The sequence below is a fragment of the Uloborus diversus genome, chromosome 2 (assembly GCF_026930045.1).
Source record: "Uloborus diversus isolate 005 chromosome 2, Udiv.v.3.1, whole genome shotgun sequence".
In the NCBI taxonomy this organism is placed as follows: domain Eukaryota; kingdom Metazoa; phylum Arthropoda; class Arachnida; order Araneae; family Uloboridae; genus Uloborus; species Uloborus diversus.
The window spans coordinates 110,903,861-110,929,282 of record NC_072732.1 but is presented as its reverse complement, the minus strand read 5'-3'; the positions used below and the strand labels follow the sequence as shown (position 1 = coordinate 110,929,282).

General features: G+C 34.2%; 1 protein-coding gene across 1 annotated transcript in view; it reads left to right on the top strand.

Moving 5' to 3' along the window:
- LOC129216483 (uncharacterized) overlaps positions 1–25,422 on the top strand; it is a 52,092-nt gene that overhangs the window by 7,736 nt on the left and 18,934 nt on the right. The window contains exons 2-3 of the mRNA XM_054850698.1: positions 20,935–21,411; positions 22,906–23,022. Coding sequence (XP_054706673.1) covers positions 20,935–21,411; positions 22,906–23,022 — 594 coding nt within the window. The remainder of the gene's footprint in view (positions 1–20,934; positions 21,412–22,905; positions 23,023–25,422) is intronic.

The following is a 25,422-nucleotide window of genomic DNA, read 5'->3' as shown; positions in this document are numbered from 1 at the left end:
CTGAGCTTCCGACTGTCAGTTGAAATGGTTGCCTGATAGAATCAAGTGGAAGTTGAGAAGATTAATTTCTAAATTTAACTTAGACGTTAACTAATTAACAAAATTTATTTGCATTTTGGACCCATCGCTGTAGCAACGCCTTAATGGATGGCCACTGGGTCAAAATCACACCATTAAGTGGCTACCGTTGCAACACTGTTGCGACGGTAACGCCTTAAACCAGGGCTAAGGCAGAACTACGTGTAATGCTACGATAAGCTGTGTGTTTTTGGATGTGATAACCGGTTTGTCGGATATTACATGCAGTTTTGCCTTAGCCGTGGCTTAAGAATGGTAACTTATTGCTTTATACCTAAGCTTTACCTTCAATTTACGAGTTGAACTGCATCATGACTGCGGACTCTCTCTGATGAGCTGAATTTACTTTACGTACCGGTTTGTTGGCCCTCTCAGCCTGAGTGAGGCGACATCTGCCTCCAGCTCGGTTACTATCTACGTCAGAGTGATGAGTACGTAACGAGGACGAAACTGCAGTCTGTGGATGTGATAGACGAGCTGCCGGTACACCGCATGTAGTTCTACCTTAGTTTTACTGCTTAATTCTGAGGTTTAGCAGGTTATTCTTACTCAGAATCTTTAATGAAAAAAAAAAAAAAAATCAGCCCTTTTCCTGAAAATGAAAGATTTTAAATAGCTACTGGAGGAGAATAGGAATCGATACTTCATTTTTTGCTGCATAATTTGAAGCATTGAACTATAACCTCATATATATATAATAGCCGATGATCGAGTAACGCGGGTGTTTCAACAATGAAACTCGCGTCACGGGCATGATAATTTGGTAATATATTTTGGTAATGTTTAACATGCAGGGAAAGGCTTTATTGTGACAAGGCTGAACTCGATCCGGTAACTTAACTGTTTTACTGGTAAGACTCTGTCATTTCAGGGGAATGAAGAAACGAAGAAACGGTCAACTATGAACGCTATCTACTAGAGTTTAGGGTTAATCCTCTGGGGTTCGGGTTAAAATTTCAATCATCGGAATATCATCAAAAAGGCAATTGCTTCATTAAAATGTATAGAAGAAGAGCAGCAATTTCTAGTCTAATAATAATGGCTATTCTGTCTATCCGTTAACAAATCATTGCAAATTTTTGAGGTTGGTAACTCCAGAATTCGTCCAATTAAACCACCCGGAAATCCAAGGTTGCCCCAAAAAGTGTTGTCGCTGATGTTTGGAGTTACAAGTGAAACTAGATGTGTCAAAAAACATGTTTTTTGTTCTTGTGTTTCACCAGTGAAGACTATTAGGCTAGAATACTAAGTATGGAAATGAAACATTAAATACAATTGAAATAAACTAAGATATAACTCAGTGGGTTTCACCAGTAGGAACATCTCAGACTTGTTGCCAGGAAAAACTGAAAATCTGAAAATTATCCCTTTTGACTTAGTGTGCCTCAGTGCCCAACGATAATAGCATACTATGGTTGGCAATTAGACTTAACGTTTCAGTATTATTGTAAGAATAGTGTAATATAGTAATTTGGTAAATATAGTAATATTGTAAATATAGTAATAGTAATAGTAAGTAGTATTGTAATATAGTAATTTGTAAAGAATAGTTGAAAATCTGAAAACCGGTAGTAATTTAAACTTGTTGTGTTGTAACCCCACGACAATAGCACTCTAGGATTGGCAGTAAGGCTTGAAACCAAGGATTCAAAACAGGGGTAGAGGAGGGGAGACAACCCCAACTTCAACCTGTTTTCACCCCTGAAAGTCATTAAAACACTAATTGCAAGATGATTACGATTTCATGTACCGAGGTTATAAGGAACCTTTTTAAATAAGAAGAAGAGTTTAGCTTCTGAGCGCTATGCAGTGACTGCGAAAACCTCAAAGCGCGTTTACGAGATGTTTTTCCAATTTTGTGTTTCGAAACGTTAATTTTTCACATCCGATGTTTCCGCCAAAAGGTGAACGTTTTACTTCGTAATCGGAAGTTTATTCCGCACACAGAAATGAAAAGCTGATGAGGACCTAAAACAATTTTCTCACTCTTAATTGCATTTGAAATAGCACTTATTCTTCGTTTCACTAAATATCACAGCATTTACTATTTAACACTCGTTAGCTTTGTTTCATATAAAGTTTCACAAATTTATTTGAATTTTATCTCATGTGAAGTCGAAACTCTTACAGGAAAGTAAGAGAACATTTCACTGAGGTGCTGAAAGTAAGGAAACCAGTTTAGGTGTCCTTGTCATAAAGGATATCATTTTTATTTATTTATTTATTTATTTACTTATTTTTATTTTTGGAGTGAGAAAATTTTCTTTATGTGGACGAGCAAAACTCTGAGAACCGGTCAAATGTTTCTTTGAACCGTGCTGGTCCGGCGTACAACCAAGAGAATCACATAGAAGGTTTAAATTTTGTACGTAGACTCTGAGTGGAATCTAGTAGCGCACCTCCGCTTTTGATTACATTCGGATGCTCCAAATTGTTGTTTTCCCTTTTTTGGGTGGCAAATCGTCGTTGATTTCAACGCTGACTATAATAATGATATAAATTAGTGACAAATTGGCGATATATCGCAAGGTTTTGGCCGCCAAACTTTTCGTCGCCAATTTAACTATTTATTTCCAACTTGTCGAGAAATTCGGTGACAAAATTTTTTCGAATTCATTATCAGTTTGACACAATTAATGATACTAGTCGACCCGTGCGGAACTCCGCACTGTGCTTCGAATCGTTTCATAAGGCATTTCGCTCTTTAAAAATTTCAAAGAAAGAACATTATGAAGAAGAACCGAAAAAAAGTAAGCGCAGAAGAGAAGACATGTAATTTAAAGACATCAGTGACAAAACCTCGTTAAATACAACGTTGTGATAATTTGATCATCGCTCACCTTTTGGTAGTACATATTTTCAATGCAAACATAAATATCATTAAAAGTGGCTGAGTAGTGACTCGTGAAAAAGCAATAATTGTGAATGTGAAAAAAAACAGGTTGTGGCAAATACAGTGCTGCCCATGTGAGCATCTGACAGGAAAAAAAGAAACATTAAAGAGATATTTATTGGCACGGATTCAAATTGGCGCCATTCTGATTAACAGCCCGACACCCCAACAAACCTAGCAATTGCGAATTCCTTTTCGAAAGCTATTCATTGAAGGAATGCGTAGTAAAAAAACAAAAAAGCTTTTTGCCAAAAAAAAAAACAAATAATACTAAGATCATGCTTCTATATTTTGTCATTAACCAGCATATACGATTTAAAATTATTCGTAATGCATGGAATTTGATTAAAGAATGACGAATATCTCACGTATCGATTGAAATAAACATTCTAGAGAAGTAATAAATTAGATTGAAAATAAGTGTTTTTATCTTTGAATATTGAACTATTTCACACAGAAGGTTGCTTTAACCGTTACGACTTAAATGCCCGCACATGTTTCTCCTTTATTCGAACACTTAAAATTCAAAACCAAAACCGGTTGAACTGAGTCCGTTTTTTAAGTGTAATTTTTTGAACGCAGATTTTTTTTCAGCAGATAGCAGAGGAGTAGAAAATGATTTCTTGCTAGTGAAGTTGATAATAATTTTAATGCTTTATATCGTATTCGCGCGAATAAAAAATTAAAGGTTTACTGGGTGAAACTCGTAGTTTTAATTTGGCGTAGTATTTTTTTTTTTTTTTTTTTCATTTGTACAAAAGGTTGAAAACTGCTATTAGAAACATCTACATTTCAGCATACAATGAAAATGTTTTTCTGCACAAAAAGGATTTCCTTTAGGTATATATAATATTTTTTTATGCTTACATTATGCTGAGCGATCTGGATGTAGTCAAAGCTTAAAAAAAGGAAGAACACCCTTCGATTAACAGTCAACTGATCCGAATGATAACTGTAGCCTGCATAAAGGAGTCGAAACACCAAGTAGCATTCCCACTGCATTTATTTTATTACGTGTGTATGTTATGAGTACATGTAATGCGTAATACTAATATAAATTTGATATTATGTCGGACAGCCCAAGCTTGCATGAAGTTCAGATAGTTTATAGCCGAACGCTCTACCGAAAAAATCTTATCAATTTAACCGAACAACTAAGTCCAGTGCTTTTAAGCTTTATTAAAATATAAACACACACACACAGGCTTTTTTTTTTTTTTTGCCGAAAGCGACGTAAAAAATTGGAAAACTGCATTAGAACTTTGCTTTAAAAAAATGCATAAGAACTACAGACTGCATCCAGGATTTGAAACAGCAAGGAGCGTTTTCGAAAACTTGATTTTTCGACCGTAAGTCTATTTTTTGTCGTTAGCCAGCCTGATAAGTTTTAAAATGAGAGGGGAATAATATATAAGATAAGATATTGAAGAGAAATGTTTTTATTTTTGAAAATTTTTACAATTTGTTACCGCAGGCTGCTTGAACCGTTATAACTTAGATGGCAGCACGTGTTCATCATTTAACAGCACGTTTAAAATACAAAAAAAAATTGAACTATGCTCTTTTTTAAGCGTAGCTTTTCGAATGTAGTAAAAATGTGATAAGCTTTTTTTTTTTTTTTTGCAAAAAAAAAAGAAAAAATATATATTTTATCCTTTAAATTGAGGTAGTGATTTTTTTATTTGTACAAAGAGTCAAAAAGTCATTAGACGAATATATATTTCAATATACGATTTATTATTTTTTTCTGAACAAAAAACAATTCTATTGTAGTCTGAAATCTTAAACCTGTTACTTATATTTTCACTTACATTATGCTTTAATTTTCTTAAAAGAGCCAAAGCTTTAAAAAAAAACCCGTTCAATTCAGAAGTACTTTAGCACAAAACCACAACAAGTTTTCTTAACAGCAAAGTGCATTTCCTACTCATTTTTTCTGCTCCCTCAGATTTGTTATTCACTTAAATATGTGTGCATGTAATTTCTCTAATTTATTTGATGCAGATTGTCCGGACGTGGGCCCGAACACGCATTTTCCTAGTTACGAGGGGAACGCTCTGCCGATCAAGCTACTCAGCTCTGTCGGTCATAGTGCAAGTTAAAGTTATAAGTTTAACCGAAAATCTCATTCTGGTTCTTTAAAACAGGTTTTTCGGCTGAAAAAAACAATTTTTTGACCGTGGGTCTATTTTTCGTCAGTAGCCAGCACCACAAGCTTTAAAATAAGGTGTAAATCAAAGAAATCGATCAAGAATTGAGGAAAATCTGGCGTAGAAACCAAAAACAGGCTACAGAAATAATATATAAGGATGTTATGAGTACATGTAATGCGTAATACTAATATAAATTTGATATTATGTCGGACAGCCCAAGCTTGCCCGAAGTTCAGATAGTTTATAGCCGAACGCTCTACCGAAAAAATCTTATCAATTTAACCGAACAACTAAGTCCAGTGCTTTTAAGCTTTATTAAAATATAAACACACACACACAGGCTATTTTATTTTTATTTATTTATTTATTTATTTTATTTTATTTTATTTTATTTTTTTGCCGAAAGCGACGTAAAAAATTGGAAAACTGCATTAGAACTTTGCTTTAAAAAAATGCATAAGAACTACAGACTGCATCAAGGATTTGAAACAGCAAGGAGCGTTTTCGAAAACTTGATTTTTCGACGTAAGTCTATTTTTTGTCGTTAGCCCGCCTGATAAGTTTTAAAATGAGAGGGGAATAATATATAAAATAAGATATTGAAGAGAAATGTTTTTATTTTTGAAATTTTTTACAATTTGTTACCGCAGGCTGCTTGAACCGTTATAACTTAGATGGCAGCACGTGTTCATCATTTAAAAGCAGGGTTAAAATACAAAAAAAATTGAACTATGCTCTTTTTTAAGCGTAGCTTTTCGAATGTAGTAAAAATGTGATAAGCTTTTTTTTTTTTGCAAAAAAAAAAAAAAAAAGAAAAAAATATATATTTTATCCTTCAAATTGAGGTAGTGATTTTTTTATTTGTACAAAGAGTCAAAAAGTCATTAGACGAATATATATTTCAATATACGATTTATTATTTTTTTCTGAACAAAAAACAATTCTATTGTAGTCCGAAATCTGAAACCTGTTACTTATATTTTCACTTACATTATGCTTTAATTTTCTTACTAGAGCCAAAGCTTTAAAAAAAACACCGCACAATTCAGAAGTACTTTATCACAAAACCACATCAAGTTTTCTTAACAGCAAAGTGCGTTTCCTACTCATTTATTCTATTCCCTCAGATTTGTTATTCACTTAATTAAGTGTGCATGTAATACACGATAATTCTCTATTTTATTTGATGCAGCTTGTCCGGACGTGGGCCAGAACACGCATTCTCCTAGTTACGAGGGGAACGCTCTGCCGATCAAGCTATTCAGCTCTGTCGGTCATAGTGCAAGTTAAAGTTATAAGTTTAACCGAAAATCTCATTCTGGTTCTTAAAAACAGGTTTTTCGGCCGAAAAAAACAATTTTTTGACCGTGGGTCTATTTTTCGTCAGTAGCCAGTACCACAAGCTTTAAAATAAGGTGTAAATCAAAGAAATCGATCAAGAATTGAGGAAAATCTGGCGTAGAAACCAAAAACAGGCTACGGAAATAATATATAAGGATTTGGTGAGATATCTATTGAATCAACGTTAAATTGTCGATAATTGAAAAATGAATCTCTGTAGTCTTTTCCGCCTAGGTTCGGATAAGGTAGGAGAGCAGTTACCGTCTAAAGCACTATTATAATTAATGTTTGTTCTTTATAATGTTCCATACAGTTCTTTTTACATCTCAGACACTAACAGAAATATTGCCTTTCTTTGCGTTTAAATTAGTCCTCTAGTTTAATTATACTTTTTTATGCGTAACAAAGGTCTAAAAAGTCTTGCATTTGAGAAGTATTACTTCTAGTGTGCGTACATGAATATATGCGTCCTTTTTTTTCGAGTTATAAAAAACTGCCATCCCTTAATAGGTGTACATGGAAAAAGTATGGGATCCAAATTAAATTAATTTTTTTTTATTTATTGCCCCAAAAAATCACGTTTTGCGTTATACTGCCGTATGCAGGTAAACGGCAGTATCTACAAAAATGAATTTTCGAGATATTCGAAGAAATGCGCTTTGGATTCAATACTAACAAGAGGGAAATGTTGGAATTAGACGTCTTTTTCGCGCCTTTTTTTTTTCAGCGGAAACCAAACAAGCGATCTTGTAAAATAAAGATAACGTACAACAGATGACAAAAATGCAAAAAAATGAAAAATGAAAAATTTGCAGTTACTGCCCTTTACCTGCACACTGCAGTATAGGTTTTATTTTTAAACACTAGAAAGTCGTCCGTCAAGAGGTATGACGGGTAAAAATTGCTTCTCTTCTACATTGTAATGAAGAAATTGTCTATCTGGTCATAGTTTGATAATTGAAATTGTAACCCTAACTCGAGTGGATTAGCCCTAAACTGCATTAGATAGCGTTCATAGTTGACTGCTTTTTCGTTTCTTCATTTCCCTTAAATGACAGTCTTACCAGTAAAACAGTTAACTCACTGGGTCGAGTTCATTCTTGTCACAATAAAGCCTTTCCATGAATGTTAAATCATTACCAAAACACATTTCAAATTATCATGCCGTGGCGCGAGTTTCATTGTTGAAACACGCGGGTTACTCTATCATCGGCTACTATTTATATGAGGATGCTGACATATTCACCAATGGATGCTGACAGAGAGTATTTTTGTACAATTACAAATAGCCTTAAATGATTGAATCGGAAAATACTCTCAAACGCAGTTTTCTTTCTATAATTTAAAGTTCAGTTCTCTTTAAAGTTTTTTTTTTTTTAGACAAAATTATAAGTACAGTACGAAATAATCTGATGTCATGAACTTGTGATGATTAATGTCACAATATCGATTCTAATACTAAATTCGTTTAATTCTGGCGAATGTCCTGCTTGCGTATTTTAGACAGACATATGTATTAAATTGTAAATAATCATTTTTTAAGTTTTTAAGTTTGATTCTAACGTGAACTAGAATTTAATTTTTTTTTTTTAAATTCATTCCTTTCAATTTGATAACCATTTCAAAATCTTCATCTCATACAGGAAATAATTTTTACTGATGAAGATATTTAGTTCTTTGGAAAAAATATCCGACAGTTTAGGAATAAATAAACCGATTAAAGAAGAACCCGCCGAGTAAAAGAAATTTCTGAAATCAATCACCCGGTAGCTCAATATTCCTTTTATTTTTCCTTTCTTTTTGTGTTTTATAATTTGGATTGAGTTATTCTCAGATATCATTCTTTTAAACTGAAACTGTACCGTTATTAACTTCGTCATTTTTGACGAAATTTTGATGAACTTTCTATGCTTGGATGAACGTATGAGTTTACCATTCCATAGAAACAGAGATGTTTTTGCAGTTATTTTAACCGATACATTTTTAAACAGCAGGGGAAGCAGAAGCTATAAGTTGCTAATATTGTTACTAATAGTAGCAATTTCTATAAAATGTTTTAATGGATAATAAGTTCTAAACGTTTTCGAAGAAGCAGCCTAAAAAATAATAACTTAATACTAATAACAATAAGTGGAACGTTATCCTCGGAAAGTTTTACTAAATAATGACAATTTCAGTGTTGGAAAATTTCATACCCATTCATCTTATCTGTTTAAAATTAAGAACGGAGAAGAAATCTCCATAGATGGGGCAAACCTAACTTGGTAGCGTCGTAATGCTGTGATTAGAATCTGCGTAGCCATTTTAACGCTGTCAGGTTAGGTTTTCCTCAACTACTGAAGTGACAATTTTCGAAACACTCCTGCACCCTTCCGCATGTGCTTCCTAAGTTGCTCTTAGCTCAATTAGTAGCGTAGTGTGCTTCCCTTAGTAGCTTTTTCCTGACACTTTCCGTATCGAGAAAAGATGTGTGCCACATTTTAATGCTCTTATTCTGGGCAGGTTTCCTTTATAAACTGTTCGAAACGTTCTTTTCAGTTGTTACGGATTTGTATTTTGTATGCCAGAGAACAATTTGTGCCTCCTCTTGCGGTGGCACCTTTTTTTTTCTTTGTTGTATTGTAAAAAGCGTAGGTGCGTCAGACGTGAGGAAAAGAATTTGCCGTCTAACTCCAACAATTCAGCTGCTGAATTTGGTCAATATTGCCTTCGTAGCGCTTAAACTTTTTTTTCCAATCGACTGCTCCAATTCGATGCATTTGATTCAGACACCCTGCATTTACCCTGCTTTTAGCGCCACCTATTTGGTTATATTTTAACTATGTAGTAACACATGCAGTCTATTCCAGTCAGAAAAAATCTACCTCTAAAGATTAAAAAATATGATAATACAAGCAATTTTCAAAAATTGATACTCGTATTAAAAATATTTTGTCGTAATTCAAAAATCATTTTTGTTACTAAAAAATTACAACGTTCTTGTTATTAACATTTTAAGTATGAATTAAAGCCTGCTAATACTTGGTGCTGTATTTAGTTGGTTGATATTAGGCTTATATATATTTTAAATAAAATATACTGCAGAATTAGTGAAGTGCATGCGGGCAAAGTGGATGGAGCAAAGTAAAATAATTCATTGCGTTTACTCATTCGATTTTTTACTAAACCACTTACGTATTCATTTATTAATTAATTGATTTACATTCCTTCATTTAGTAATCCACTTACTTATTCATTCATTCACATATTTTCTTATTCATTCGCTCATTTATTTAGCGTTATATATTAATTTACTGTCTGACCACGGACTGTATGGAAATGGAAACATTGGGTTTACAGGCGGAAATGGACGCATCCATAAGTTTTGGGAATGTCAGCTTTTGAAGATGCATGTTGGCCTCTAAATTAAGCCGATTCTCATTCGAATGAGCGGAACACGCGCATCAAATTTTTACTTTTCCCCCTCATTCAGATAGACTCGTCTTAACTGGACGTTTGCGAATTCCATACAATCCGTGATTGGACTGTATTTATTTATTTACTTGTTCGTTGATTTTTTCATTATCTTTTCATTTCTCCATTCAGCCTTTTATTCAACTAACTCATTTGATCAAAAATATTTTTTTAATAATCGAAAAGAAAATATTTTATTTTTCAATTTGCCAGATAAAAGTGAAAATTTTCCACTTCTTTTTTAGCCTACTTTCTCAGTAAAAGTCAGAGAAAGAAGAAAAAATCATGAAAGAAGGCTTAATGCATCTCAAAAGTATCGCGAAAAACAAAAAAAAAAAGTTGGAAATACATAAAATAAGTAAAAAAATATCGCAAAATAAAAAATTGAGGGTATTGATATGGGGGGAAATGTCTGTCTGTTGGTCCCCTCCTAATAACTTTTGAGTGAATAATCCGATTCGAACAATTTTTTTTTGTTCGAAAGATCTCAGCAAGGGCACCTCATTTGAATATTTCATTTTTTGCTTTGAACAATTTTACGTTCAATTTTGAACAGTTCAATAAAACTTAATATTAGCGCCTATGGGGAAATTCAAAGCAAAAAAAAAAAAAAAATCTTGTGTGTGTGAACTTAGAGGCAAAGTGGCTTCAAACAAACTTCGTAGGAAAAAGCTTTCGATGAAGAACCCATGTATCGAAAATATCTTTTTGATTTGAACAATTTTCCCTTCAGTTTTGAACTGTTCATATCTCTTAACATTAGCACCTACGGAGAAACTGAAAGTCAATATAGATTCCGAACTTAAAGGCGGATTTGCATCAAACAAATTTTGTTGGAAATAGCTCTTGACGACCTACTCCCGGTTCCGACTCCGAGAATTTCGGGAAACTTGACTCTGACTTCAACTCCTGTGCCCGAAAATTAGACTCCGATTTGCCGACTTCGACTCTGACTTCGTAGCTTTGACAAAAATTTAAACACGAAGGTAAAATGACTCACTTCGACTATTGGAATTCGACCCCGACTCTTATATAAAAAAAAAAGTCCAACTGCTTCATTTAAAAGGTGCTGCTACTTTATTTGTTCGTTTATTTATTTTTGTGCATCAAATTCTTTAGATGAGCGAGCCCTATTTTATTTCTAGAAATTTGCTTAAAATGTTTAAAAAATATGTTTGAAATAATTTGCGATTTTAGTTAATTTTGAGAATATTGATCAGATTAAAGATCGTCGATATTAGTATACGGCTCATTTAGCTCCAGACGGAACTTCTTGTTAAAGCAGGGCCGTAGACAAGGTGGGACCGTCGGGATAAATCCTCCCCCGAAATTTTAACCTTTCTCTAAAAAATAAAGAAACGAAGACTATCTGATCAAAATTCTTCCCTCTACTCCTCCTTCACTTGACCTTTTTATACAAATCTCCTTTCCAATCAGACCCCTTCTCTTTCTCACCCCCTCCACACCCATATACACATTAAAAAAAAATCAAAACGGTCTTACTTTTTTACACCTTGGTTCTTTCGCAGAATGTTAATGATTTTTATGACAAAATAACATTTTAAAAACATTCTTTGTTATACATACACTGCTTGACAATTGCTAAGGAGCAAGTGATTTATGCAAATTTGTACCTCAACCACCTGGCCAATGGAAATAAATTCAAGTTCAGATGGAGTGGTAGACAAAGACTCGTTATCCGTATAAAAGACAGTGCATACATGCTTAAGATTCGTACTAAAATATACGCTGTTTGGTTTTTAACAAAAATAGAGCTGGATCAGGGTGGCGACAGATCAGGGAAATCAGGGAGATCAGGGAAAAGTCAGGGAACTTTATTAATCAGGGAAAAGTCAAGGAAATATCAGGGAATTTGGAAAAAATAACAAAAAATCAGGGAAAATTGATTTTATAAAGAAAAAAAAATTTTTTTTTTGCTTTACAAAATTAATTACTCTAATTCCCTACGCATTTTCCGCCAATTATCTGTTCAAAAAAAGTAAAATTATTGAGGTGCGATTATACACTGTCGCATATTTGTGCATATTTTTTCCTCAACGTCAAAGTATTGAATCTTACTTATTAACCACAGGATGACTTCCTAAGATTGCTTCTGTGTCTGCTAGGTTGTTTATTTTACCTAGCTTGAAATTTCCTTTTACACTTTCAATGCTACGTAAAATAAACAGCCATACAGGCAAAGAGGAAGCCTTCATTAATGCCTTAGCTCCTTTGCCTTTATTCCGTTGTCTCGAACTACTTAGCGTACTGTAATCACGATTTCAAGAAGAAATCTTTGGTTTTTGAATTAATACTATAAAAGCTTAAAAGTTATTACTTCTTCGCGTTTTTAATTTAATTGCTAAAATTGAACCGTCAATTAAAAAAAACTTACCGCAGATTATAAAGGTTTTCTTTTCATCAGACGTAAGTGATTCTTTAATTTTATAACCAAGTTGTATTCTTCTTTTATATATTTTGAAATTAACTAATTGCTTTTTTTTTCTTTCTTTTCTTTTTCTTTCTTTCATTTCAAAGTTGTTTGTTACAAAAGCAATCTAAGATTTTTTTTTCGTTACATACTGAAAACATTTGAAATAGAGTTAACTTGTGTACTTAAGTAACTTACTTAAGTTAGTGTACTTTATTTTTTTTATTGTTAAAAAATGCTGTATTCATTCATTGAAACCTATGTGTTTGATTAGAGAAAAGCTCCCTATGAATGGATGTCAAATGGTTTCATCTGTTCTGCATAAATATGTCAATTAGTTATATAAGAATAACTACATTACTTCTATTCTTTCACTATTACTTATTATTCTTGCAACAATGATTATACTGTTTGAAAACTTAGTTCAAAATAACTTCAATTACTTTTTAGTTTCATCATAAATACACGTGTTTTTAAGAGTAATTTTAATAGTTTCTTAAAATTCTTATGCTAAGTGGTACCTGGAAGTAAGTTTTTTTTTTTTTTTTAAATTTTCTATAATATTTCCATGTAGAAAAATTTAATATACTGTTTTGTAGGGTTCCCCCCTCCCCCCCCCCCGAAAAAAAATTGACTTGATATGTTTTTTTAACCATTTTATTAAAAAAGTAGCATCTTTTTAAAATATATCTTTAGTTCAACAACTTTATACAACTTAAAACGTTTAAAATACTGCATTTTATACAAACATATAATGGATTTCAAGTAGAGCAAAGAAAGAAAACCATTATCATTGGTAACGTAAATTAGGGAAATTTGGTGAACTTAATCAGGGAAATCAGGGAAAAGTCAGGGAGCTTTTTTTCACAGTTCCTGTCGCCACCCTGTGGATGTTAAAAAAGGTTTTTCTCTGAAATTCTGTTTGATTCTTGAAATACTTAAGAGTAAAATGTCAGCAAGACAGTATTTGAGTATCTACGATCGTGGACGAGCGGTTGGACGACTGGAAGCAGGTCGAAGTGTTACCACTAAGACTGCTGCAATGGGTGTATCAAAAAGTGCCATCTCCCGATTAAAGAAGGTCACTAAAGGTGGAAATGATTTGCAAAAGCATGCCGGGGGTCGTGGTAGGAGCATCACACCTTCAGAGGATCGCTATGTATAGCACACGTGGCAAAAAGGAACAGAAATTTCACTTCTGGACAGATAGCTGCAAATCTCAACCGCTACCGGTACGCATGTTTCTGCAAGAACCATCTCACGGCGAGTAAATAATGTCGGTTTTTATGCACGGAAGCCCGTACGTTGCATCCAAGTTCAACCACGCCGAGAGAGATTACGGTAGTGTAAGGAACATGTTGGTGGGATTGTCAAAATTAGTCTAGAGTGATGTTCTCTGGCGAATCTCGTTTCAGTGTGACAAGTGATTCTGGTCACCAACTACTGTGGAGAGAGCGTGGAACACGTTATGCACAAAAATTTGTTTGTGAACGTGATCGGTACGGCCCAGGCGTCATGGTATGGGCAGGCATCATGCACAATGGCAGAACACCGCTTCACATTTTTGAATAAGAAAGCGATACGTCGCAAATGTATTGCAGAGATGTTATGCGGAACCATGCTCGTCTTTTTAGGGGGGCTGTAGGTTCAGAATTTTTCTTAACGGACGACAATACACGGCCACACTGGAGCATTGAAGTGTCAGACACACCGCAAAGTGAAAACATTCTCCGTATGCAGTGGCCTGCTTATTTTCCCGACTTAAATCCAATTGAACTTGCCTGGGAGGCTCTTAGCAGACGTATTGCGCGAAGAACCATCCCTCCCAGAACAGTACAAGAACTCAAATCCGCATTGAGAGAGGAATGGGAAAACATCCCCCAAGCACTCCTCAATAATTAGTGGGGAGTATGGAAAACAGATGTAAATTGTGCATTAGTGTCCCTGGTAATCATACATCATATTAAGGTACTCATGTCTCCATCATTCTGACCTAGATCATTTTTTTTGTGGTTGTATGAAAATCATTTAAGTAGGATTATTTTTTTATTTTTAAGTTTTTACTTCATTGATGCAGTAATATCTGTATTATTTTGTACTTATAATAAAGGCACATCCTCCCTACTAACTATATATTTCGTTCTTTTTCTTTAATCATTATCTATTCTTAACTATTCCAAGAAACGTAATTGTTCCTTAGCAATTGTCAAGCAGTGTACTTCAACAATACTCAACAGATTTACATGATCAAAACTACCATTTTTAATCTAATCATACTTTTGATTAAATGCGTAATTTTTTAGACCAACCTTTAAGGGTGGTTTTTTTTTTTTTTTTTTTTTTTCAGGTGGCAATTGTAGATTGCTTTTCAATTGTTACTATTTTGACTAACTTGCTCGAAAGTTTTTCTAAAAGCCTCTGTTGCGTGCATTTGTAATTGTAGACATGTAATAAAACACTATCATGTATTATAGACCGTAAAAGTGTAGGCAGTTAGTTTTCTTATTTTGTCGTGTCTGAATATATTACGAAATTTTTGAAGTAGTTAATCAAAATAATTATTAGAAACTAATTTTTTAATTACATTTCAGTTTAATTTTTGCAAACAACATAATAAACATAATTTTTGAACGCTTTTTTTCCTATTACATATCTGGAACCATTTTTGCCTCCGATCATGTCCCTCCCCGAAAAAATTTCCTGGCTACGGCCTTGTGTTAAAGGCCTAAATTTACTGCCAAAAAAAAAAAAAATAAAAATGAAAATAAAGAATGACGTTTCAATACAAGTTTTTTGTAATAAAATACACTGTTCTTTCTTTATGTAGTGTAATTTTTAAAACAAATTTCCGATTTATTCATCTTAACTATTTCATTTTGCCCCGCATTCCATTATATTATGTGGTGGAATTAAGTGTTAAATTTCATGATTCTTTTAGAACTTTAATCTTCCTTTGACCGTAACGATATTTTCTCGACAAAATTGTATATTCAAAAAAAAAAAAAAAAAAAATATTTTTTTAACTGAAAGTATCATATCAGTTTTTTATGTTTGAAACGTCTGAAAATATTTTTTCCTCTGTTTCAAGGTATATTTTGAGAGAAAAAAAAAGTGAAAAAATAAAAATGCTAAACTATATTTTCTCATTTTTTAAACTCACTTTTTTCATCCAACAATAGTACTAGCAAAACATACACCAAGAAAATTTTTGGCTCATTTTACTGCAAGAATGCAGCCATCAGGATACAGGAATGAGAACGTGTGACATTTTGTAAAAATAGTTTGAGGAAGAATTCCCACCCCTTAAAACAAAGGAATCTTAATCCATGAACGGATTTGAAAGCTTTCATGTCATCAGGACTCCTCAGGACTGGGTATCCGGTTCCTTATCTCCGGGGCCTAAAGGTTTTGAGGGGTGAGATCGGACGGAATAGCTTTCCCCGGAGCTCCTCTATCCAACGGTACCAGTATTGGCCTGATAGACATTGCCAGTCCGGATGAGATAAGGTTACAGACATACACATACATAGGTTTTAATAGTATAGTTGATAGTAATAAATTAATATAGGTGGTTTGAAACGTAATCATTCATAACCACCATATCTAAGCGTTTACAGTTAACTAATAAAATAATATAGTGTAAAACTATCCAAATAGGATTGAATTTCTAAAAACTGAAATCAATAATTGAATAATTGAAAATCAATGTAAATAATGAAATGATGAAATAAATAAATAAATGAAAATAAAAAGAAATAATAGTTAATAAAACTAAATAATTATACTCCGTAAAAAAGCAGGTGATAGTACTTATTTTCTGAGTTTCTTCAATTTCTCTGGCCACATGACATTAAATCACGTGACTTGCTATCTACCAATCACGAGAAAAATAGATTTGAGGACAGTCCTTGGGAAAAATGAGTAGAATAAGCTTGTTTGCGCACTAATTTCATTAATGTATAAGAGGTGAAAATAAGAGTCGAATGCAGCAACAAAAACTTATCCTTCAGTTTGTGGAAACAAAAAAAAAAGAGTAAAAAAAAAGTTTGAGGCAGTGAGAAGCTAAGGGATGTAAGTGGCCAAATTAAAGATATAGAGATAACTAGAACAAATAGTAGGGGACCTCGCCTCTGTATTGGGGCAGGAGATAGTACTAGTAGCCCTGGTAGGTACTTCCGTATAGTATGATTTAGAAAAAAAAATCAATGAAAGCCTGCCTAGGACTCTATCTTTAAAACGCGTTTTACTCAAAACTTGAAAATGTCCACTTACATTCCTTCGCTTCTCACTGCCCCATTTGCCTCAATGAATATTCATTTCTGCTCAAGACATAATACATTAAAACCAATAACTTTCCCTCAATTTCAGAAAACCGTTTAACCAATATTTTTCTTAAACAGCCTATGAGTGGAAAAAAGATGAAATTCTTCTGAGGATCAAGAGAGAGAATCACGTTTCGCGAAAGATCGCCTCAATGCGAAGAATTTATTTTCATTCCTTTACAAGAATCGATCGGACTTAACTTTTCCATCAAACCCCAATATAAGACCGCCAGTGCGAATAAATGGGTTTCTGAGAAAAATCTTTTTGTTGCAGGTTCGTTATTTCAAAAGGCGTCGGAAACGTTCATTAACGCAATGAATTTTAACACCGTAAAATGCTCTTATTTCAGTTTGAATAATTTTCCTCTTTGAGAAGGAGCAATTACAAACAAATAAACGAATTAATTACGCTGTGCATATTTTATAAAAATCTATTAAAAATATTATTAATTCATTTGATGAATGTACCGACCGAGAAATAAGTAAATGTGTTTCATTATTTACTTCAAAAAATGCGTTTTTCATTTAATTTTTAATGGTCCTTGTGACAGTTAAATAAATATTCAATGGAAATGATATTTTTTCGTGCAAACAACATAAAACTTACCCGTCTCCGAAAAGATAAATTCAGAAAACAAAAGAAAAGTTGACCGTTCTTTGAAGGATAATTATTAAGTTAGAGAGTTTGGGAAAAAATGAAATGGTAAAATATTTTTCAGTTTGTAGCACAATCTATCTGACAATAACTTAACTATGTTATTAAACATGTAGTTGATACAAGTCAAAAAAAAAAAGAAAAAAAGGATACCTGTAAATATCAAGGAATATGATAATGTCCGCAAAATTCAGTACTCATATTGTAATATTTTCTGGTATATCAAAAATAACTCTTGTTATTATTAAAGCTTTTGTTATCAGCATTTCAAATATTAATTAAAACCTGTCGATGTTGAGTGCAAAACTTATTTATTTAATACTAGAAAATCGCCCGTCGTGGTATGACGGGTGAAAATTGCTTCTACATTTGAACGAAGCCATTGCCTATTTGGTGATATTTTAATAGTTGAAATGGAAACCCCAACTCCAGTGGATTAACCCTTAACTCCAGTAGGTAGCGTTCATTGTTGGCCATTTTTTCGTTTCTTCATTCCCCTGAAATGACACAGTAAAACAGTTAAGATACCGGATCGCGTACAGCGTTGTACAATGAAGCCTTTCCCTGCATGTTAAACATTATCAAAACATATTATCAAATTATCCTGCCTTGGCGCGAGTTTCATTGTTCAAACACGCGTTACACGATCATCGGCTGTTATTTATATGAGGATTCGATCTGTATTGAATTAAATGCTTAATACAATTTATGAGCGGCAAAGAGAATGGAGCAAAGTGAAGCAGCTTATTTCATTTATTTATACTTTCATTTATCAAATCATTTACGCATTCATTCACAAATTAGTTTAATTGTATAAATTCATTTATTCAGTTACTAATTTATTTATTTGTTTACTATTTTATTCACTCCTTTATTTAAGCATCAGTCAACTAATTAATTAATATATTTATTCGTTTATTTACGTTTGTTAATTCACTTGCTCATTCATTTAGTCTCGTTCACTCATTTATTTGTACATTCATTTGAATACAAACATTCTGAACAGTGAAAAAGAAAATATTTCATCAGAAAAATACTTGAACTGTTACTTTGCAAAAGTAACAGTTCAAGTATTTTTAAGTACACTTATGATTGAGGGAACTTTGTATCAATAAGTGTATATGTGTTTCCCGCTAAAAAAAACCTTTGAAAGAATCGTCTATTTCAAACAGAACTTCTTTTTTTTTTGCTGCAAAGTACTTCACCAAAAACGTTGATTCTCTTGCTTTTCATTTGAATTGAACAATATATCAGGCCAATGGGGTCGTTTCCTAAATTTTAAAAGTATTTTTTTTTTTCTGAAAGAGCATGCTTAAAAACAGGGGCGGCATTTCAGCATTTCATTTGGGGGGGGGGTCGAGTTTCTTAAATATGTATTGCAACAGTGCGGTCCCAAACACACATTAGCTAAAAGGAAGTGGTCTGAAATCGGTTTAATATGAATAAAAACTAGTGTTTAGAAACAGATAAAGTTTTGATTCACTTTTTAATAAGTTATCATACAAAACATCTCGAAAGTTTTTATTCCTTTTGTAAAAGTTTTATCGCATGATTTTTGGAATTCAGACGAGCAAAGAATCGTGTTACTAATCTATCAGTGCCCAGTGTCGTGCTGTTTTGCCAGTACAACTAAATAGAAAAGTTTTTTTTTTTTTGCCCATTGTGCTTCAGAAATAATTCTCTAACCTCCTGAGACATAAAAAAAAAACTTTCTCTACTAGCTGAGCTGATTGGAATAGTTAAAAAATAACTGAAGTAATAAAGTTATGTATGAAAACATTTTTTATATCTTGCTCTTCAAAATCACCCAGGCAACTTCAAAAATTGTGAGGGGCTTAATTTTTCATCATTGAATAATCTAGTCTCGTCGGCGCTCTCAGCTTCAATGAGATGTCATCTGCCTCCAGCTCTGTTATTCACGATTCCAGACTGATGATGAGTACATAACAAGGACAAAACTGCAATCTCTGGATGTGAAAACTATTCTGTCGGTATATCGCTTGTAATTTTTCTTTCTCATGCTAAAAATTTTACTCATATTTGAAACATTTTATTTTTTGTTTTCAAAATCCAATCCAGATAATATAGAGCCAACCATACAGAAAAATAATTATCATCAAATCTTTCATTAATTTCATTCGAAACTGAATCTATTACTTCATACAAATATTAAAAAATCAATGTTTGAGTTCACATCTGGTGGATTTTTGTCACTTTTTTTTGATTGCATTGTGGTTTGAATAGTCAGAAAATTAAGGGTAGCGGATTGGAGATGTTTTGATAGAGTGAACTTTTTTAAAAACTTTCCTCAATACAAAAAAATTGAACAAAAATTCAAACGAAGTCATACATGCTAAAGGGCATGAGCTTTTCCACCATTGAAGGAATCGTTTTGCAATAATTCTTCCAGTCGTCAAATCACTGCTTTGAAGTTACGGAGATATGTTTTTATGGTTTTAACTCTTGAAGACCATCTTGTGTCACTCCGAGATTGCACAATTATAGAGCTCCATGAAAGGTATATGTGGACATTTTTTTTTTTTTAAATTCAATAACCACGTGCATTTTTAAGAAGTTTCTATGAAAGCATATGATGCATGAGCAGTTGAAACGTGTTTCTGAAAGCGATGAACACTCATTAAATAAATATACACTTTAAAAATGAGCGTAAAAGTGAATGTAAAATATCAAGAAATTTTCTTGTGAAAACCGTGCAGCAACACCACTTTGCATGGGCCTCTCATATTGGACATACCATCGATGCATTGGGCACACAAGCATGAAATATTTAGCCTATATGAGGAAATGTCTTTTTTAGCCAAAATTAACCATGGTTCTCTATCAGTTTTTTATGTTTTAAAAAGGCCGAAAAATACTTCATGAATTTCTAAGTAATCATCCAAATAACAAAAAATTATTTTTCTAGTCTGGGAATGTGTGGAGTTTCAACAAATAGTTACTGAGAACCAGTGCGTTTTTTTAATGAACATTGATTACCGACTTACCTAAATTGAATTCACCCATTTTCTATCATTCTGCTCAAAAAATTTGGGGGTGCGACCGCCCCCTATTTGCCGCCCCTGCTTAAAAACATAGGCTTTAACCATTTCTTAAATAATTTTACAAAGTTTAATATTTGTTAAAAATTACTTTAAACAGTGCAATTTCATTGTTTACGCTTCTGCATATGATATCACAAATGAAATACCATTCACTGAATACCATTCACTGCAGAGCAATATTTAAATTGCATCCTTACTCACATGAACTGTCAACGATATGGTTGATAGCAAGCGTAGAGCGCAATATTTAATTTTCTTGATTATCATAACGTGGAAACGTGGTAGAGAGATGCGCCAAAGTACATCATTTGTGACGTCATCAAGACCAGGCCTTATTTTCAAAATCGGATTTTTAAAAAAAATAATTAAAAATTAAGCGTTGGGAAAACGGGTTTTCGAACTTTCTTTTATTCATGCCATCATTTTAAAAGCATTCTATTTTTGTTTTTTTCACTGTGTATTTGTTCAAAATAGCTTTTAAATTAGATCAACCGAAGTAGCAATATTTAATGACTGAACATTTTTCATTTTTTGTCTTCAAAATAGGTAAATTTGCCACTGGACCTCCGTTATGAGCCTGCTCACATGGAATCCTTCCCTGAGTTAGGGACAGGTTTTGCCCTTGTCAATGCCCGCCTTCCCGTCCGAACAGAAGGCGCCATTCCTGGACTCTGGGACGTGAGACACCGCATGGAGCGCCTGAAGGCGTCTTGCGATCCCGTAGTCATGTATGGCGCCCTGCACTACCTGTCCGCCCTGCTGCCCGCGTCCCTCTGCAGGTGGCTGCTCCGGGCTGCGCTGCGCTGCGCTAGCCTGCGCTTCTGCAGCCTCCAAGGGCCCGAGCGGCGACTGACGCTGGCGTCGCGTAGACTCAAGTCCGCCACGTTCTGGATGGACGCCCATCCAGAGGTGCCCGTCGCCTTCTGTGTTTTCTCTTATGCCGGCAGCTTCTACGTCGGGGTGTCCGCAGACAGTGGAACCATTGCTTCGCCCAAAGTGCTGGTGAAGGGATTCACTTCTCACGTAAGTTGTGTTTCGTACGTAACGATATAGACCGTTTTTCACAAGAAGGCACTTGACTCCTCCCTCGTCACGTGGTATCCGATATTCTATTTCGCTGTTTTCGGCAGAAAGCATATTCGGATCACAGCAGTTTGTTGAAAAAGCAGCGGTTTTTAAGATGCAAGAATAACTAAAAGAACAACAGGCAAGTGATGTAAAGGACACTAAAGCTTTTTTGCTCATTAAAATGCACGCCCAAGTTAAGGTTGTCTGGTTGTCTCCTTTAGAAGCGCGTGGATTGCGTACCGATCAACCCCGCGTAAAATGGAACTCTGCGTTCAAGGGGGCGTGGCGAAGTGCCTTCTCGTGAAAAACGGACAATATTTTGTTAGGTTAGTGTGGTAAATACACTCTAAACAAACTGGCAATCCGCTTCCACTAATCCTCGGCAGGCGGGTTGCACGAGCAGCCGTAGATGGCGAGTTGAGGCGGCTACCGTAGACGGCTAATCTAGCAGACCTAGTGGCTAGTCTATTATATTATAATCCGAGAGTATCTATCTATGTATCTGTCTATTTATCTATCTATCTGTGCCTATATGTCATCGTAACTCCTCAGGAACATCAGATAATTAAGGAACGAACCAGGAATCGATATGTTCGTAACTTTTCGGACATAATGTTTAGGAATATTTCGTGTCACTAAGACTTCAATTAGCGGAGATAGTAATTGAAACGTAAATTCTCAAGGACGTTTCAATCAAGTCAAAAAAATTTACCTGGCGGTTCTGCATTTTTAGCTTGGCAAACGGCTCATGTTTTCTGGTAGAAAAGGGGTGTCTTGGAGGAAAAAGGAAAATACTGATCTGAGAATGGTTTGAGTTTTAATGGTTAAGCTAGTGGAGCGCTATGGAACTTGGAATGGTTCTAGGAGCGAGCAGAATATTAATGTACTGCTCATTAAGTAATGTGCCGCAGCAGGCGAAAAGGGGTAAAGCCCCCGAAGTACACATGATAGCAAGAATAGGCCGAAGCCTAACCCGCCTACGAAGTACACCGTTGAAGACGGTGTACATCAACCTACCGTAGGCGGGTTGCACTAGCCTTCATAGGCTGCGCAGTCACGGCCACCGCTGAAGGTAAATAAAATTTGAAATGTGTTTGCAGTCTTTCAAACGTTTTTGTTTCTCGTCACGTTTTTTTTTTTTAGTATTTTATTAGGCGCATCGAATCCCTGGAGGGAATGATAAGTAACCCTGTACTTCTATAACAGTAGCAAACTTTGAAAATATTTAAAGAAGCTGGGAACGAGTTACCCCTCCCTCAATGCAGAACTACTATGAGACTGTCATACAATTTGTACATTGTTGCTGCTGATTGAAAATTATATTAAAATAAAATACGCTGGGAAAGAGTCGGATCAACGCTCAGTTACAATCAAAAGAGTTCGCTGCGTAATATAAACTTCTACTTCAACATTCATTATTAAATTATTCTATTTATCTTCTCTTTGCAGCTGGAGCGCTTGTACAGCATCATTGCCAAGCGAAAGATTCCAGGACAAGAAAGACGAAGAAGTTCATTCACAGCAGAGCGAAGAAGAGAAGAAATCTTCAAGCCGTCGGTTAAAGAGGTAAGAATTTTCTAATCTCGCATTCCGAAAGAATGCAATTAGGAGCATAAACTCTGAAATTAGTTTAAAGATTCCGGTGAAGAGTGTAGGAGAGCAAAAGGAATTCCTTCCAAGTAAAAGATTAAAAAAACCAGTAATAAATAGAGAGTTTTTTTATAATAGGGATTTCGCCTGTGAACATATTTACTTATATTCATTTTTGAATATTTCTCTCAAAAATGAAGAAGACTTCATATGCAATTGTATTTGCAATGTGGCATATCTTTATGACAGTGAGAACTACAAGGGCTGATTTGGCTCATAGAAGTTTTAAAACAAGTTTGGGGACAGGTAAATAAAATCCTCCTGCGAACGTATTTATTCATTTAAGAATATTTCATGTAAAAGAAGTTGTCTTCATAACCACTATTTTTTATACATTTTTTTTTCCATTTCCAGTATTTGTTATTTTATACACATTCAGAAAATTGATAGCTATACCGGTAGACTTGAAATCCATATAAACATTGTGGTTTGGAACTCTTATTCCAGATGGACTCCAACCTACGACTACGCACTAAGAGGTGGGGTGAGCCAGGGAAAAGATTATCTGACTTCCGCTCAGACACGTGATTTAAGTCTCCTCATTGGTTGAAAAAGCTTCGACTGTCGGTTTGGCTGTCCGACTGAGGCTCAAATCGTCTGGTTAATGTAAGCGTTAGACTATGCGGAGAATATTGACTGAAAGTTTACAATTAGCCTACTTCATCTAAGTAGGTATATTTCATAATAAAAGTACATATGCATCAATACAGACCCTACAGATGTCCACAACCGACTCCATTTAAAAACATAGCAATAGTATCAGAGCCCGATTTAGGACAGTAGGCCAGACAAATCTGCTGGGACCTCCTTGAATAATTGAAGAAAATGCTGTACAGGTGCAACTGCGCATTCTTATATCATTGCATATGCTGCTGGCTAAGGTGCACTGAGGTTCAGAATAACTGAACAAAATATTATAGAAAGCAAAAAGTGGTTGGTTAGATAGGAAAGACCATATCGCTGAATGCATAACTCTTGTCTTAAGCATTGTAATAAACAAATTGGAATCATATTTTGTAATAGTTTTCTATACATTCTATATTTTTGTGCCCCCAAGGGAGGCACTATGCCGGGTCAAATGATTCTATTGGTAAATCAGGCCCTGGGTTGTAGCAGTATTGAAACAATTGAGAAAAGGAAGTTATTCCACCCCCCTCCCCTAGAATTGAAGTCGATTCTCTTTCTCTCTCTCTCTCTCTCTCTCAAAAAAAAAAAAAAAAAAAAAACCTTCTTGGAGCATATTTTTACATGTCTATATCTCCCTGTTATTTGGCAAGCGTTTTAGTCGTCTAACTAGTAATTTTTAAGAACAATATCTTTCTAATGTAAGCATAGAGTAAACATTTTAATTCATCTTCATATATTAGCTACTAATCATTTTAAAAGATGTTTTTTCAATTCATGAAGCCTCGTTCTGTACTAAAATTAAAGTTCTAAGCTTTTTTTTTTCTTGAAAGGCTTTTTTTCTTTGCGACCTTTCAAACGCAATAATTCTATCGTATTTCAAATTTACAGTTTTTATAAGCACATTTTTGGTGTATTCTACACTATGTACGCAACAATTTTTTAGTTAACGCAAAGAAAAGGACTCATCCAGGAAGTTTTCAACAAAGAAACAATACGATTCGTACTGTCATACCTGTATTTGCTGCTGTAAACATTTTGAAATAGTTCTCTTGAATGTCTAGCTGGCTTAAAATTTTGAAGATCTGTGGTAGGGTCTGGTGGAGGAAAGTGGTCAATGGGGTAAAGTGGTCATACATGAAATAAATGGCTGTAACTTGGAAATAAATGCTCGAATAAGTATAAAATTTTTATTTTAGACTAGGGAAGTTAGAAATTACATTTTGAATACAAAATTTTACAAATGCCAATGTTTTATTTAGTAAAAAAAAATATTTTGCGTGCATATGAAAAACTTGAAAATCTAAACAGCTCTTTTAACTTCTCAGGGAAATTTTGTTTAAGTGAATTTCGAACAAACTGACGGCACGGGAAGCTTCCTACATGTCTTAAGAACACTAACTCTTTAGCAGCTATCTGTATTTATTTTACATAATATTTTAGAGCAATTCAAGTAAGATGGGGTAAAGTGGTCATAATTAGGCTTAACGTAAATCGTTGCTCTACTGTCACTCAATCTTAATGTACAAAGCAGATATTAATTAAATATTCATTTCACTAAACATGTATTGTTTCTTTTTTGAAATAAAGTTTAATTTACGAACACATGCGTGTGATACTACTATATCTGTACGTAAACACGTATAATAGTATATAGATGCACATGTCCGAATAAATACGTTGCTTTACGTA